The 14,169-nt window shown below is 41.7% G+C and overlaps 2 protein-coding genes across 2 annotated transcripts in view; both read right to left on the minus strand.

The window, feature by feature from the left end:
- The window catches only part of LOC117331722, a 30,941-nt gene extending 23,289 nt beyond the window's left edge, over positions 1-7,652 (minus strand). The window contains exon 1 of the mRNA XM_033890577.1: positions 7,418-7,652. The gene's annotated coding sequence lies outside the window, so the exon portion shown is untranslated. The remainder of the gene's footprint in view (positions 1-7,417) is intronic.
- Positions 7,653-8,322: 670 nt separating this feature from the next.
- Positions 8,323-10,608, minus strand: LOC117331083. The gene is given in 4 exon segments (XM_033889680.1): positions 8,323-8,768; positions 8,771-8,852; positions 8,854-9,489; positions 9,604-10,608. Coding segments are annotated over 4 exon segments (2,169 nt in total).
- Between the last annotated feature and the right edge of the window lie 3,561 nt (positions 10,609-14,169).

The raw sequence follows: 14,169 nt of genomic DNA on the forward strand, positions 1-14,169 counted from the left end.
GATTTTAATGCGGATCTATCTATAGTGACAAGATAAATATTATGAACAACAGGTGGCGTCATATCGACGATGTATTCATAATATGGACCTTTTCCCACAAGGACCTCGAGACCTTCATGGAAAGTCTAAACAAATTCAACCCTACCATCAAATTCACGCATGAGATAGACTCCCAATCGAATCAACTTCCTAGACACCACAACCATACTGAACTCTATACCATATCTGTTTATCTTTCCTTTTTGTTGTTCATAATATTTATCTGGTCATTATAGGTAGAGCCACATAAAATGTCCCCTGATTTATAAATGGACTCATAAATCGTTGTCAACTGGACTTCTATACACAACAAAAATGTATCCTATATTAATGTGTTTCATCTTAGTCTCCTGTATATTCACTGAACTTAATCTACTCCTATACAAGAGGCCCAGAGGACCTGTATCGCTCACCTGGTTTCAGGAGATATGAAACAAGAATGATGCTGAAGTATATTTGTCGCTGGTATTGCTATGTCAATATATATCATAAGCATTTATATGGGTACATTTTGTACATGTACATTGGTTTTATTTCAATACTGAAAATTCAAAAAAGTGCATTAATCTGCGACCTCAGAGGGATGTTACCAAACAAATGCGAGTGATATCCATTGCTTAGTTTCAGAGAAGAACTTGTTTAGACCAATTGTTGACCCCTTTTGACCCTGACCTCTACCCCCTTGGGGGTCAGCTCCTTCCTTTATGCAATTTTGAATCCCTACCCTAATAGGATGCTACCAGTCAAACCATTGCTTAGTTTCAGAGAATAAGTTGTTTAAATCAATTTAGCCATATTGACCCCTTTTGGCCCCACCCCTAAGCCCCCTGGCGGCCCGGGTCAACCCCAACATTTTTACAATTTTGAATCCCCACCCCGTAACCATGCTACCATGCAAATGTGAGTAATATCCATTGCTTAGTTTCAAAGAGGAAGTTGTTTAAACAAATTGACCAATTTTTGCCCCGCCTCTCAAGCCCCGGGGGGGGGGAGGGGGGGGGGCAGCCCCACCATTTGTACAATTTTGAATCCCCAACCCATAGGGATGCTACCCGGGAAATATGAGCGAAATCCATTGCTCAGTTTCAGAGCAGAAGTCGTTTATTTCAATTTTGCAAAACTGACCCCTTTTGGCCCCGCCCCTCAGCCCACAGGGGGGTCGGCCACATCATTTGTACAATTTCAAATTCCTACCCCAAGGTGATGCTACCAGTAAAATATGAGATATCCATTGCTTGGTTCCAGAGAAGAAGTCATTTATATGAATATAGCCCGATTGACGACATTTGGCCCCACCCCTCAGGCCTCTGGGGGGTCAGCCCCATCAATTGTACAATTTTGAATCCCCACCCCATAATGATGCTACCAGGCAAATATGAGCGATAGCCACTGCTTGGTTTCAGAGAAGAAGTTGTTTATATCAATATAGCCAAATTGACCACATTTGGCCCCGCCCCTCAAGCCCCTGGGGGGTCAGCCCCATTATTTGTACAATTTTGAATCTCCACCCGATAATGATGCTACCAGGCAAATATGAGCAATAGCCACTGCTTGGTTTCAGAAAAGAAGTCGTTTATATCAATATAGCCAAATTGACCACATTCGGCCCCACCCCTCAGGCCCCTGGGGGGTCAGCCCCATCATTTGTACAATTTTGAATCTCCACTCAATAATGATGCTACCAGGCAAATATGAGCAATAGCCATTGCTTGGTTTCAGAGAAGAAGTCATTTATATCAATATAGCCAAATTGACCACATTTGGCCCCGCCCCTCAGGCCCCTGGGGGGTCAGCCCCTTCATTTGTACAATTTTGAATCCCCACCCCATAGTGACGCTACCTGGCAAATATGAGCGATAGCCATTGCTTGGTTTCAGAGAAGAAGTCGTTTATATCAATATAGTCAAATTGACCCCTTTTGGCCCCACCCCAGAGGCCCCCAGGGGGTCAGCTCCATCATTTGTACAATTTTGAGTCCCCTACCCATAGGGATGCTTCTGACCAAATTTGTTCAAATTCTGATTAGCGGTTATGAAGAAGAAGTCAAATAAGTCAATTGTTGACGGACGGACGGACGGACGGACGGACGGACGGACAGACGACGGACGCCACGGTATGGCATAATTCCCAAACAGAAATGGCAAGCTTGCGATTCACTATTATTGCAAGCTTGCCGCAAGCTTAATCTGCGAGCTAGGAATTGGAACCTTGCAGCAAGCTAGTATTTGAAACATCGCGGCAAGCTTGCGGCGAGCTAGTTTCTGCAAGCTTGCGGTGAGCTTGTTTCTGCAAGCTTGCGGCGAGCTAGTTTCTGCAAGCTTGCGGCGAGCTTGTTTCTGCAAGCTTGCGGCGAGCTAGTTTCTGCAAGCTTGGGGCGAGCTTGTTTCTGCAAGCTTGCGACGAGCTTGTTTATGCAAGCTTGCGGCGAGCTAGTTTCTGCAAGCTTGCGGTAAGCCACTTTATGCAAGCTTGCCGCAAGCTAAATAGTCTAGCTCTGAGGTAAAAATAAATTTAATGCAGCAAAAATAAAGCAAAAACATCAAATTAATGTTAAAGTCTGTATTTCTATCATTCAGAGCAGTACGGTATGCTGTTACAACAAAACACCTTATAGATACAAACTTTATATACAAACATCTATATTTCATTCCATATTCTTTTAAACTAAATCATTAATGCACACTTTCATAACAATACCTCAAAGGTTATTTAATTTCTAGTTCATGAATGTTTTTCTTATCATTGTTAATCTCTGTTGTCACTGCAATAATGGCTTATAGTTTTTGTTGGCATTCGGTAGAATATTCATCATATGTTGATAATACCAGTTCTTTTTTCAGTACAGTTACAATATCTTTTAACTCTTCCTGTCATTTCCGTCCACTTCAGAGCTCACTGTATCTTTTTGCATTTGTGCTACAAAAAAATAAAACAAAGCAATATTACATAGAATATTGATCAATTGATGTTATTCTTTGTAAGCCAAAACAACTATATTAGATATTTGAAGACATCTTTAAATGTCAACAACTAAATCTGGCTTAATTACAATTTTTCTAATGTGACCACTCTAGATATTTCATGATAGAGAATCAAATATGTGACCTTCCAAGTTTAGGCATATATATCACAAGTTGACTATCCATAGAGTAAAATTTTGTATGATGCCTAGATCTAGAAGTGCTGTCTTATAAACAGAAGCATGGTTAGCTTTATATACAGGTTTTATTGTCAGTTTGTCTTAAAACTATTTTTGTGCAATAATTGCAACATATCTAAAACACAAGAAATGAATGTAAAAATACACATTTCTCATATATAATGTTCAACTTTCCTAGGCTTTTCTGTTGTAAAAGATAAAATATACAAGAAGTTTTTGTTTTTGTTAGATGTGCTAGTGTTATAGCTCTGTATTTTTTTTCACCCAAAATTTCCAAAGATTATAGAATAATGTTTATTTTAGATCAGTAAATTATTCTTATATCAATTGAAACATTATCCGTATGTTATCATAAATCTCACCACTCACCATTTATTGTTGACCCTTGGAAATCTTCATCTGGATCACTTCACTGAGTCCATCTTCTGTTTGTTTATGTAACTTATTTACAGAACTTTCAACATGCAGATGTAGATAGGTTGCACATATCCTTACCCTGTCCAGAATGACAGAAGTTGATTCTATTTCCAGAAGTGATTGATAGGACAATTTATACTGATTCACAGAGATGCAAAATGTCCACATGCAGCCACAGGAAACTCAATTCAAAGTGGGGACCTTGTTTTACATTGGTCAATCTTAAGTTGGGGCACAGGAAAGGTTTTTCATTCATACAGACTTAATAAAAATGAAGATTTGTGAGTTCAACAGATGCTTTTTAAAATACTATAAAATTGCATTGAAGTTACTTTTACAATATTGTTTCATTTTATGTATTTATTACTGAAATAAATCATCAAATAAGTCACAATACAGTCAGTTAGAAATGAACCTTATACCCCAGGGTTGGCCCCATGGTGTCTGGAGTCTGACTGCCATTGACTTCCTGTACTCATCAGCTTGAACTGATATCATATTACCTTGGTCAAGCTGGGCCAGTATACTGATAACATATGCTCTCCTTTTGTTTGTTTACACATATTGGTGTTGGAAAGGTTTTTGATAATTAAAGGCTTCAACATATATTTTGCTGAAATTTGCACTGATGGAAATTCAATTCACATAATTTGCAGGTTACCCTTAGAATGAATATCACTCCTAGAAACAACTGATTATACTAACAAAAATATATCATAATATATTCACTGATAACTTTAATAAACAGGATTTTATAAATACATGTGTAAAATATATAAATGAAGCAATACTTTAAGCATTATTATAAATTGGTTGGATATCTAAATTTGAAAAGATATGAATGTCATGATTATTATTGAAGTTTTACAAACATGAATTGCAATTTAAACAGTAATGATTGATTACTAAAATCATCATTCAATTTTGATTCAAAAAGAGGTGTTTTAACTCTGAAGAAACTCATATTCACCTTTAGATAATCTGATATGAAATACTAAAAGTTACAGATTTTGAAATAGAAAATCCATGCTGCTGTGACTTAGAAGATTTTCACATCTCACATGTAACATCAGAGTAGAAAAGTTTCTAAGTCCACAACATGCAGAATATTGTAAAGGACTGAAGGCTTGCAAGCTTGCAAAAAGAGAACCCTCCTGCAAGCTTGCAGAATGACTCGCAAGCTTGCAGAAAGGCTTGCAAGCTTGCAGATGAACTCGCAAGCTTGCAGAAGGACTCGCAAGCTTGCAGAAGTACTCGCAAGCTTGCAACCATGATCTTGCGAGCTTGCAGAAGGACTTGCAAGCTTGCAGAAGGACTCGCAAGCTTGCAGAAGGACTCGCAAGCTTGCAGAAGTACTCGCAAGCTTGCAGAAGGACTCACAAGCTTGCAACCATGATCTTGCGAGCTTGCGGATAGCTTAAGTTTTAGGACCTGCCTGCCAGAGGGCCTGTATCACTCATCTGGATATTGCTGTCATTCATCATTTCTAAGGAAGAATACGGATTTCAAAGAAATTGCTATATTTTCCCTATTTGGTCCCCCTCAAGCTGTAGGGACAGACCAACCATTTATACAAAATTGGTTCCCTTCATTGTAGGATGCTTCAGACCAAATCTTTTCATTCCTACAGAAGGATGATTTTCAGACCCTTGGGGGGATGAGGGCACAGTTTAGTTCCACTTTGCCTAAGGATGCTTCAGGGTCAAATATGACAATACTAATTTAAAGGACTTGCTTATGATATATTTATTTTCCCTATTGGGGCCTGCCCATATATACCGTAATTACCTAATATGCAAAATTTTTTCTACCTCCCCTATGAATGCTTAGGTCCAGAAGAATTTTGGACAAATTCCATTTCGTATAGTGCCCGAGGTAAAAAGCGAAGTGGGGGCTCACATAGATTATACCCCTACTTCCCTTCTCAACAAAAAAATCTGCCCTGCTGCGGTTCATGAAATATCCTGTCTCTCAGTATTTCTTAATGTAGTCAAGTGCGGCCTTGAACCATTAACCTCAGTCCGACGACCACCAAACAGTTATAGTGTGAATATTAACGGTTAAACTATTTCCTTCCTACTTTCCTGTGCCTTTCAACAAATATATGTGATCTTGCATATAGGTTAAAGCAAATTTGACCTCTGTAGCCTTATGGTTAGGGTTAAAATTTGGGTAATTCCATTTTACCTGAAATACAACTTGGTTGCGTGTGTGTGCCGATTATGTGTATGTGCACAGGGGTTTGAATTTAAATGTTATAATATGAGAGAGGTTTGATTGAATGAGTTGCATAGACTTTTCATCCCATACCCTGCACATTATATAATGTAAGAGGAGTGGGAAAATGCACAACCAGACCAGGGTTCGAACCCAGGACCTCCGAACACTAGCCAGATGCTCTACCAGTTGAGCTACCAGCTGGTCGCCGATGATCGATCCAGTTCAGTTCTGTTACATATACCTGTACAATGTTTGTACCGTTGACGTTTCGCATGTTCCTATCAATGTATCATGTCCAGGTATTATGTATTGTAGGTTTCTTTGAGGATTTAATGAACCCAATCCTATCCTAGTGTCAAGTTGTGATCCAAGGGCTACATATGGAACAGCCCCAAACAGTCTACCTGATTTGGTTATTGAGGCAACAACCATTTAAGATTTTGAAATTAATTTGGATGTATATATGGATTATATAATGGGTGTAATCATGTATTTACAGAGGAGTCTATGCCTGTGGAGTAACGTTAGGAACCTAATTACAAGAAGTGAACAGTAATTATATTTCATTTAATACGTTATGTATATTTTTGGTGTGAATTTAGAGATGGTTTAAATAAATTCGTCCGTTATTTATCCTGTTACAAGCGCAATTATGCCTTTCCTACATTGTACTTTCTTTTTCAAAACAAGCAGATATGGCAGAGACATATAGATGTCTATATAGATGGGTGCCAGACGTTTCGCCCCAATGTCACAATGTCCCATGCCACAATGTCCCAATTTTTTTTCCTAATGTCCCAAATTTCTGTCACAATATCCCAAGGAGGGTGTCACAATGTCCCAAATTATTTGGGACATTGTGCCTGTCATTACCACAATGTCCCAAAATACCTTGCCACAATGTCCCAAATGTTACCACAATGTCCCAAAAATATTTCTTATGTTTTAAATAGATGGAAAGTTGTGAGAGTGAATATCGGAACGTATATATATCATGTTTCTTTTATATTTTATTAAGTACATCGGGATTTATATATATCGGAACGTATATATATATCATGTTTCTTTTTATATATTCTTAAGTTCAACGGGGCATATATATCGGAACGTATATATCATGTTTCTTTTTATATTTTATTAAGTACATCGGGATTTATATATTGGAACGTATATATATCATGTCTCTTTTTTATATATTCAGAACCATAAACAGATAACATCAAAACGAAATATGACATCTTAAATCCATCCGATAAAAAAATTAAATGCCTTAGAAAACCAGTTTTCAAAGTCATATGTCCATGGTGTTACCAATATTATCGTAGTAATAGATGTAGTTACGTGCAATATACATGAGAAATATTTTTGGGACATTGTGGTAAGGTATTTTGGGACATTGTGGTAATGACAGGCACAATGTCCCAAATAATTTGGGACATTGTGACACCCTCCTTGGGACATTGTGACAGAAATTTGGGACATTAGGAAAAAAAATTGGGATATTGTGGCATGGGACATTGTGACATTGGGGCGAAACGTCTGTAATTCATATAGATATATGTCTCTGGATATATGGCAAACCTTTTTATAATTGGATCCTGTGACAGCCAGTCATCATCCCGCTGCTTTTATGTTTGGTTAGGCGTCTTGATCTTACAACAATTCATAGGCTGTGATAAGCTTTTGTTATCGAGGCAACATGGATTGTGTTGTGAACAGGTGAAAAGTGCTTTCGTCTCGTCAAAAGACTTTCTAAAAATAGCAATAGGCCATGGAAAACAAATTTTCGGTACGACGATTTACCCAAAAACACCCAAAACTACCCCAAAACACCTGAAACCTACCCAAAAACACCCTTAAATGTTGAGATAAACGCATTATCATATTAAAAATGGGTTTTAACTACGATTTATGTTTTTTGATTTCTTGTTCGGTATTTCAAGACACAAAACTACCCAAAAACGCACAACTGTAATTTCTTACCCCAAGTACCTGTGGTTTTGACTCGTATTTCTTTATATTATAGTGAACTCACGTGTTGTCAAGCACAATATATGGTCACTGAATATAAGTATATACTCACCAAATGGTCTAGGTAGACGGGTGAGCAGATAGAAATCTATGGTTCTCAATAATATCAGAATAATCTCCTGATGGGTATCGGTGTATCACAAAACACATTGACTTCCTGTCAGAACCATGGAGACACCCGGAGTTGCCCGAATGACTACGGAATCCTGACAAGGAAGACAACTCTGGCGGACTAGTCCCAGGTTCACTACGTATACACTCCTCCCCGTTTTCATGCTCCTCCATACCGACAGCAAAACACACCTTCACAGAAAAGTTCCTTGCTCCAAGGAAAGTCCCGGAAAATGTGGCCACACAAAGTTGAATAACTTCTGAACAGTTCACATAAAAACAATAACAAGTGAAACTTTCAGCTCGCAAGGACTATAGCTAGCGTCATGAAAGTTTCACGGTCCCTATAACTGGTACAGCTCTCGGGCATTGGCGGTCGCACACTCAAGGATTTCGGGTGTCCGAGCGTCCAGATGTGCTGCTACTACAGCCGCTGTCTCCCCAATGTACGCTGGTGTACTAACCCGTGCCTTCCCAGGGGGAAAGTAGGGAGAATCGGTCTCTGACAGCAACCTGTTCCACGGGATGGCCTTGAGTCCTTCCAGTTGCGGGTTGTCAAAAACGCGGACAGCAGCAGTTACACCGAAATACGTGTTCGGAAACTTCCGCAGCCACGCCCTGACAATATCGCTCTTTCCCATGAAACAGTGAACATGGATCCTCTGCTCACTGGAGCATACGTCCTCCACCATACCCAGAGCGGATCTGTACACATCCGTGCCATGGCTATCTCCCTTGACTCCTCTTAAGTGTAGCACTAGGGGTGGATCAGGCCGAGCCATCCTCAGGCCTCCTCCTGACGCGACCATCTCGAGATGGGTATGGTCCGGTCTAGGCCACACTCTCCTAGAGCCACTACCTTGGGATGATCCAGCATGCAGACGTTGGAGACAAATGTTCCGCTCAACGGTGAGTGTCTCATAGTGTTTGGGATGGACACCCACTGCTACCCTCCATGGTCCATGCGACTCAAAGTCCACAGGGGGGTATGTGTTGGGTTCGCTGAACACAACAATGCCTCCGACAACATTCACTGGAATGCTTGGGGTCTCCGCCACGGCATCTGAATAACTATAGGCCAGCAAATCCTCGACGGTGTGTCCACTGCTCTTTCCCCAGATCTGGCGGCTGGTCCTGTCAAGGTGGAAATGACTGTCGATGACGTCCGGGCTGCTGGGTGCGCTAAGGGTAGGCACGGCCGTCTCCTCATCATCGGAATCGACTTCATCCACCACGTAGAACTCTTCCAGACCTGGAGGTAACTCAGCTTCGGCCGACGACTCTGGAGATGCCGGCTGCAGTGTTGTTGCGGCTGCTTCCTCGAATGGTGGTTCAACTGTAAGTCGGACAACTCTAAAGTTGTAAAACTCTGTTCGTTGCGCCGGCGTACAGACATCCAACATAGCGATCAGACATCTCCAGAACAGTAACACAGCAGGAGAGTTCACAGGATGTAGAGAGAACTCTGTAGGCTCTCGGACTCCCAACAAACTACAAGCTTGCCGGAAGACCTCGAGGTGACAATTTTATGGGTCCAGGACGCTCCCTTCCGGAATCATCCTCGACTCGTTGACGTGGTCTACAGCTGCCTGGAGAGTGGTTTTCCTGCCATATGCTAGGCAAACCAATGATTTCAACGCCTCTATCTGGTTGGGGACGTTAGAACTGACGTCGGAAAACACCATCGGCAAGTGCTTGGTTACGGCATGGCGTTTCGCTCGCCTGTCCTTGGACGTACATCCAGACAGAGGGAAGTAGAGTGGCACGGTCTTGGGCTGTTGGGCTGGGGGCTGATGTCTGGCGACCTTGCACAGTGGCGAATCTGTTGATCCGGTGACAGACAAAGTCCTTTTTCCCGACAGTCGTTTGACGTTCCTCGTAGGGGGTCCAGAAACACCCACACCACTTCCTTGGTGCGGACGACAAGGCTGGGCTCCCGTCCTAGGTATCACTGGTGCAGGCATCAGGCACAAAGTCCCAGAATGAGGTGGAGGACCTGACGATGAGACTTCAAAATCCACCACTTCACCCCTCGACATCGGCACTGATGGAAATGACGACACAGGTTCTGACAAGTCCATGCTCTCCTGGTTAGATGGTGTAGGGGCATCAGACGTAAGGTCCAACTTGTCCGAATCCATGTCCGCACCCGCCTCATCCAGCTTACCTGATCTGGCGTCTCCCTGGAAGACAGACAGAGACGAGTCTGTCTGCAGGCGTACGTCTTTGCACATCTCGGGCGCTGGTGCTGGAGCTGTGGCCACAGGTTTCCTCTTGGGTCGAGACAGCTTGCTCCCGTCCAGAGATGGCAAGTTTCCGTCGATCCATTCATCCCGGAGATCACACCGACAGTTTGTTCTGGTCTCCCTAATCCACCACCTGTTCGACCTACGGGCGGCCAGCTTGTACTGCAGAAGGACTGCTTCCTGAAGCTCTGGGACGGCTAAAGACACTATGGACATGTAAAATGCCATCGGCTCCAGCAACGTCCCTTCATGGCTCACTCTCCGGACACACTGAATGACAGATTCCTCAGGTCGTCGGAGAGCTGCTAGGGTCGCTTTGCTGGGTCCTCCCTGCTTCTGTTGGGCCTTCCATTGTCGCTTAGGTGTCCTAGGGCTGTCAGACATGCTTCTGTAAAAAGATAAGATCTAGTTACACCCTGGTAGACATTCTGGACAGAGATACACATCAATTAGTTTGGCGTGCTCCTTGGTTACATTTACGCAAGAACCATGATACCATTCCCTACATTCCTCACATTGTATCATCAGTCCCCCGTTATCAGGGCCACGACATAGACAGAACGCACTGTCCTCAGCTGTTGCTACAGCCGGTTGACCCTGTTTACCCTGAGCGCGGAGTTCGCGTTGTCTGAGTAACCAGGCGGGCAAATCTCTGTCTCGACAAGGCTTGAGACGATCATGATTTATCGTCACAAGTTTCTTTCGGAGCATGATTTCGTACACATACTCCGTGAGTTTACGGACTACCAGAGCTGGTCCTTCCCAGGTTGGGGAGAGTTTGCTACACTTACCCTTGACTGTGGCGGTATCTAGCACATACACAGCATCACCCACGGAATATGACCTTGTGAATGTTTTAAGGTCATAGTCCCGCTTGTTGATAGCCTGACTGGTAACCAACTTACTACGAGCGGTTTCGTGTGCGGACTGTATTTCCGTAACCAACAATGGACGGTGTTTCTATTGTGACGGGTTTGGACATATGGTCAGGGACTGTCCAAAAAAAAAGACGCTAACAAGCCAGCGAAGCAAGTGTCTTTCTCAGAAGATTTAAACGGGCAGGGATCAGGCTAGAAGGCCAATGTCTGATCCGAGGTAAAGATGGCCTACAAGAAACGGAGCGCCCCTTAGTCATCCGACAGCTGAAGTCGTCATCGATGATTGAAATACCAGTATCAGTCCAAGGTAAGCAAATCAACGCGATTATTGATACTGCGTCAGAGGTTACTTTGATCTCTGATAGGGTGTATCGGGCGTTAGAAACAAAACCCGGGATAAAAGCAGAGTTTACCTTGCGCGGTGCTGGTAGAGAAATGGAGATGATAGGGTATTTACTTGATACAACAAGTATAGTCATTGATAGCTTGGAGTTTAGAGAAAATCTGTATGTCGCACCTATTGAGGATGATATGCTGATTGGACTAGACTTCATGACTAAACATAAGGCTACAGTGAATATGAAGGAGAACTCCTTTCATATTCAGGATAAAGTGGTACCCTTTGAGCCAAAGACTGAGGCCTCTGTGCATGCTGTCTCCACTGTTAGGATCAGAACTGCCCGACGGGTTCCTGTACCTGCGAGATCAGTACTCCAGTTACAGTGTGTCCCAGACCAACCCCTTGAGGACAAGCCATACCTTATACAGCCGGAGGTTAGAACCATGTTTGCATGTCGTGTTTGTATCGAGGGTAAGCAGGTGCCAACAATGTCTTTTATCAACTTGTCTGACAGAAAAGTTACACTTTTTAAGAATCAACGAGTTGGTACGGCGTATGAAGTAGATGAGATACTCCCCCCGAGGACGGAAATAAACCAGAAGCCACCTTTCGTACCCTACAAACCTCAATGAATGACAACTCGGAGATTCCAGAACACCTACAGGATCTTTACCAGCGGTCATGCTTGGGACGTGACGAGTACCAACGTGCTAACTTAAAACAGTTGTTGATAAGTTATGCCGATGTGTTTTCGTCACATGAGTTTGACATAGGTAATTTCAGAGCAATAGAGCATGCCATCGACACAGGTGATGCGCGCCCTATTAAGCAGAGATTCCGAAGGACCCCTAGTTGTTTTGTGGGGGAGGAGGAGAAACACTTGGAGAAAATGCTTAAGGCTGATGTGATCGAACCGTCCATGTCGGAATGGACATCGTCTCCAGTGCTGGTACGAAAACGGGATGGAAGCGTGAGATGGTGTATAGATTATCGCGCCCTCAATAAGGTCACAAAGAAGGAAGTGTTTCCTTTACCCTTAGTGGAGGAGTGCATAGATACATTATCCGGCAACATGTGGTTCTCAAAGCTGGACGCCACTTGGGGCTATTGGCAGATTAAGGTCAAGGACGAGGACAAGTGTAAAACAGCCTTTACTACTAAGTATAAATTAAATGACGCAAGTTAACTAAGTACTGTTGAGAGAAATTTATCTTGATAAAATAAAAATTACCTATAATATCTGATGTCTAAATGTAGCTACATTGTACATATGTATTCGGAAGTGCATGTGTCTTAGAACATGTACATGTCCTTATAATCATTTAATTAAGTGTTTACCTTTAGTTTCCAAACAAACAAAATCTAATTTACATTGAGTTTTAATATGCTTTTTTTTTAGGATTGTCAATTGCATTGTTGTCATTGGTGTTTGGATGGCTGAGGGGAAAGGCTGAAAACATGTCCTATTGGCGTGGAGCAGATACTAACAAGGACAAAGCTGAGGTAAGTTGGTGAAAACAGTGTATATATATACAAATATAACAGTAGTGCTGGTTCTTCAGTTAAAAGAATCTGGAAACAAAATTAATTTTACAAAGGAAATAAATTGTTTTCAGCAGAATCTCATGTATTATATCAGTGACATTTTAACTTTTCTTAAATTTCAATTACTCGATGCAAGAAAAATAATGAATACTTCTTTGTAAGTAAAACTGTGTATGGAAAGAAATGATTAGAACTGATTAGTTTTAGAACCAAATAAATAATAGGAAACTTCTTCAATTTTAGGTATCCAATTATGGGAGACCAAGATCTTTGTCATTATGGCAAGAATACCTTATGTCTCTGCTTCGTCTGAGGAGAGGCTACGATAACACCACACTAGGGAAGCAGTTCGGCATTTCACCAAGTTCTGTGAGTCGTATATTCTTCACATGGATGTGTCTCATGTCCCATGAGCTAAGTTTTTTTAGTGAGTTGGCCATCCAGGGAACAATGTAGAAGAAAGTTACCCAAGTGTTTTAAATGGTTTCCCAAGACAAGGTGTGTTATTGACTGTACCGAGTTTTTCATACAGAAACCTAGTATGCCTTCCTCTCAAAGGATTACCTGGTCATCATACAAGCATCATAATACATTTAAATTGTTAATGGGTATAACCCCCAGAGGATCGTTTAGTTTTGTGTCTGGGGCATTTACTGGTAGCATTTCAGATAAGAAAATAGTCCTGCAGAGTGGATTTTTGGAGAAGGTTGAGTATGGGGATGACATAATGGCAGATCGGGGTTTCCTTATCCGAGGAGAACTTGCTTTAAGGGGTGCCACTCTGAATATGCCACTATTTGCCATGGGAAGACAGCTTTGCAGCAAAGCCACCACAAAGACTAGAAGAATTGCCCATGCAAGAATTCATGTCGAGAGGGCTATAGGACGTTTGAAAAACTTTGCTCTGCTCCAAGGAGTCATAAGTTTGAAACTTAAGAATGTTATTGATGATGTTGTGATGGTTTGTGCAGCACTGTGTAATTTGGACAACCAACTTGTGAAATAGTGATTATTATTTGAATGTATACTGAAAATATTACTCTGTGGTATGGGTAGGTAATGTTAACTGAGATAAATATAAAGATTTTTGGAGTACATTTTGTATGTGTCACTCTTGATTTTTCAGGTTTTTTTTTTGAGGATTATTAGCAATATTTTAATATAAAGGTCTTGCAGTGTAAG

This window comes from Pecten maximus, chromosome 7 (assembly GCF_902652985.1).
Source record: "Pecten maximus chromosome 7, xPecMax1.1, whole genome shotgun sequence".
NCBI classification, from domain to species: Eukaryota; Metazoa; Mollusca; class Bivalvia; order Pectinida; family Pectinidae; genus Pecten; species Pecten maximus.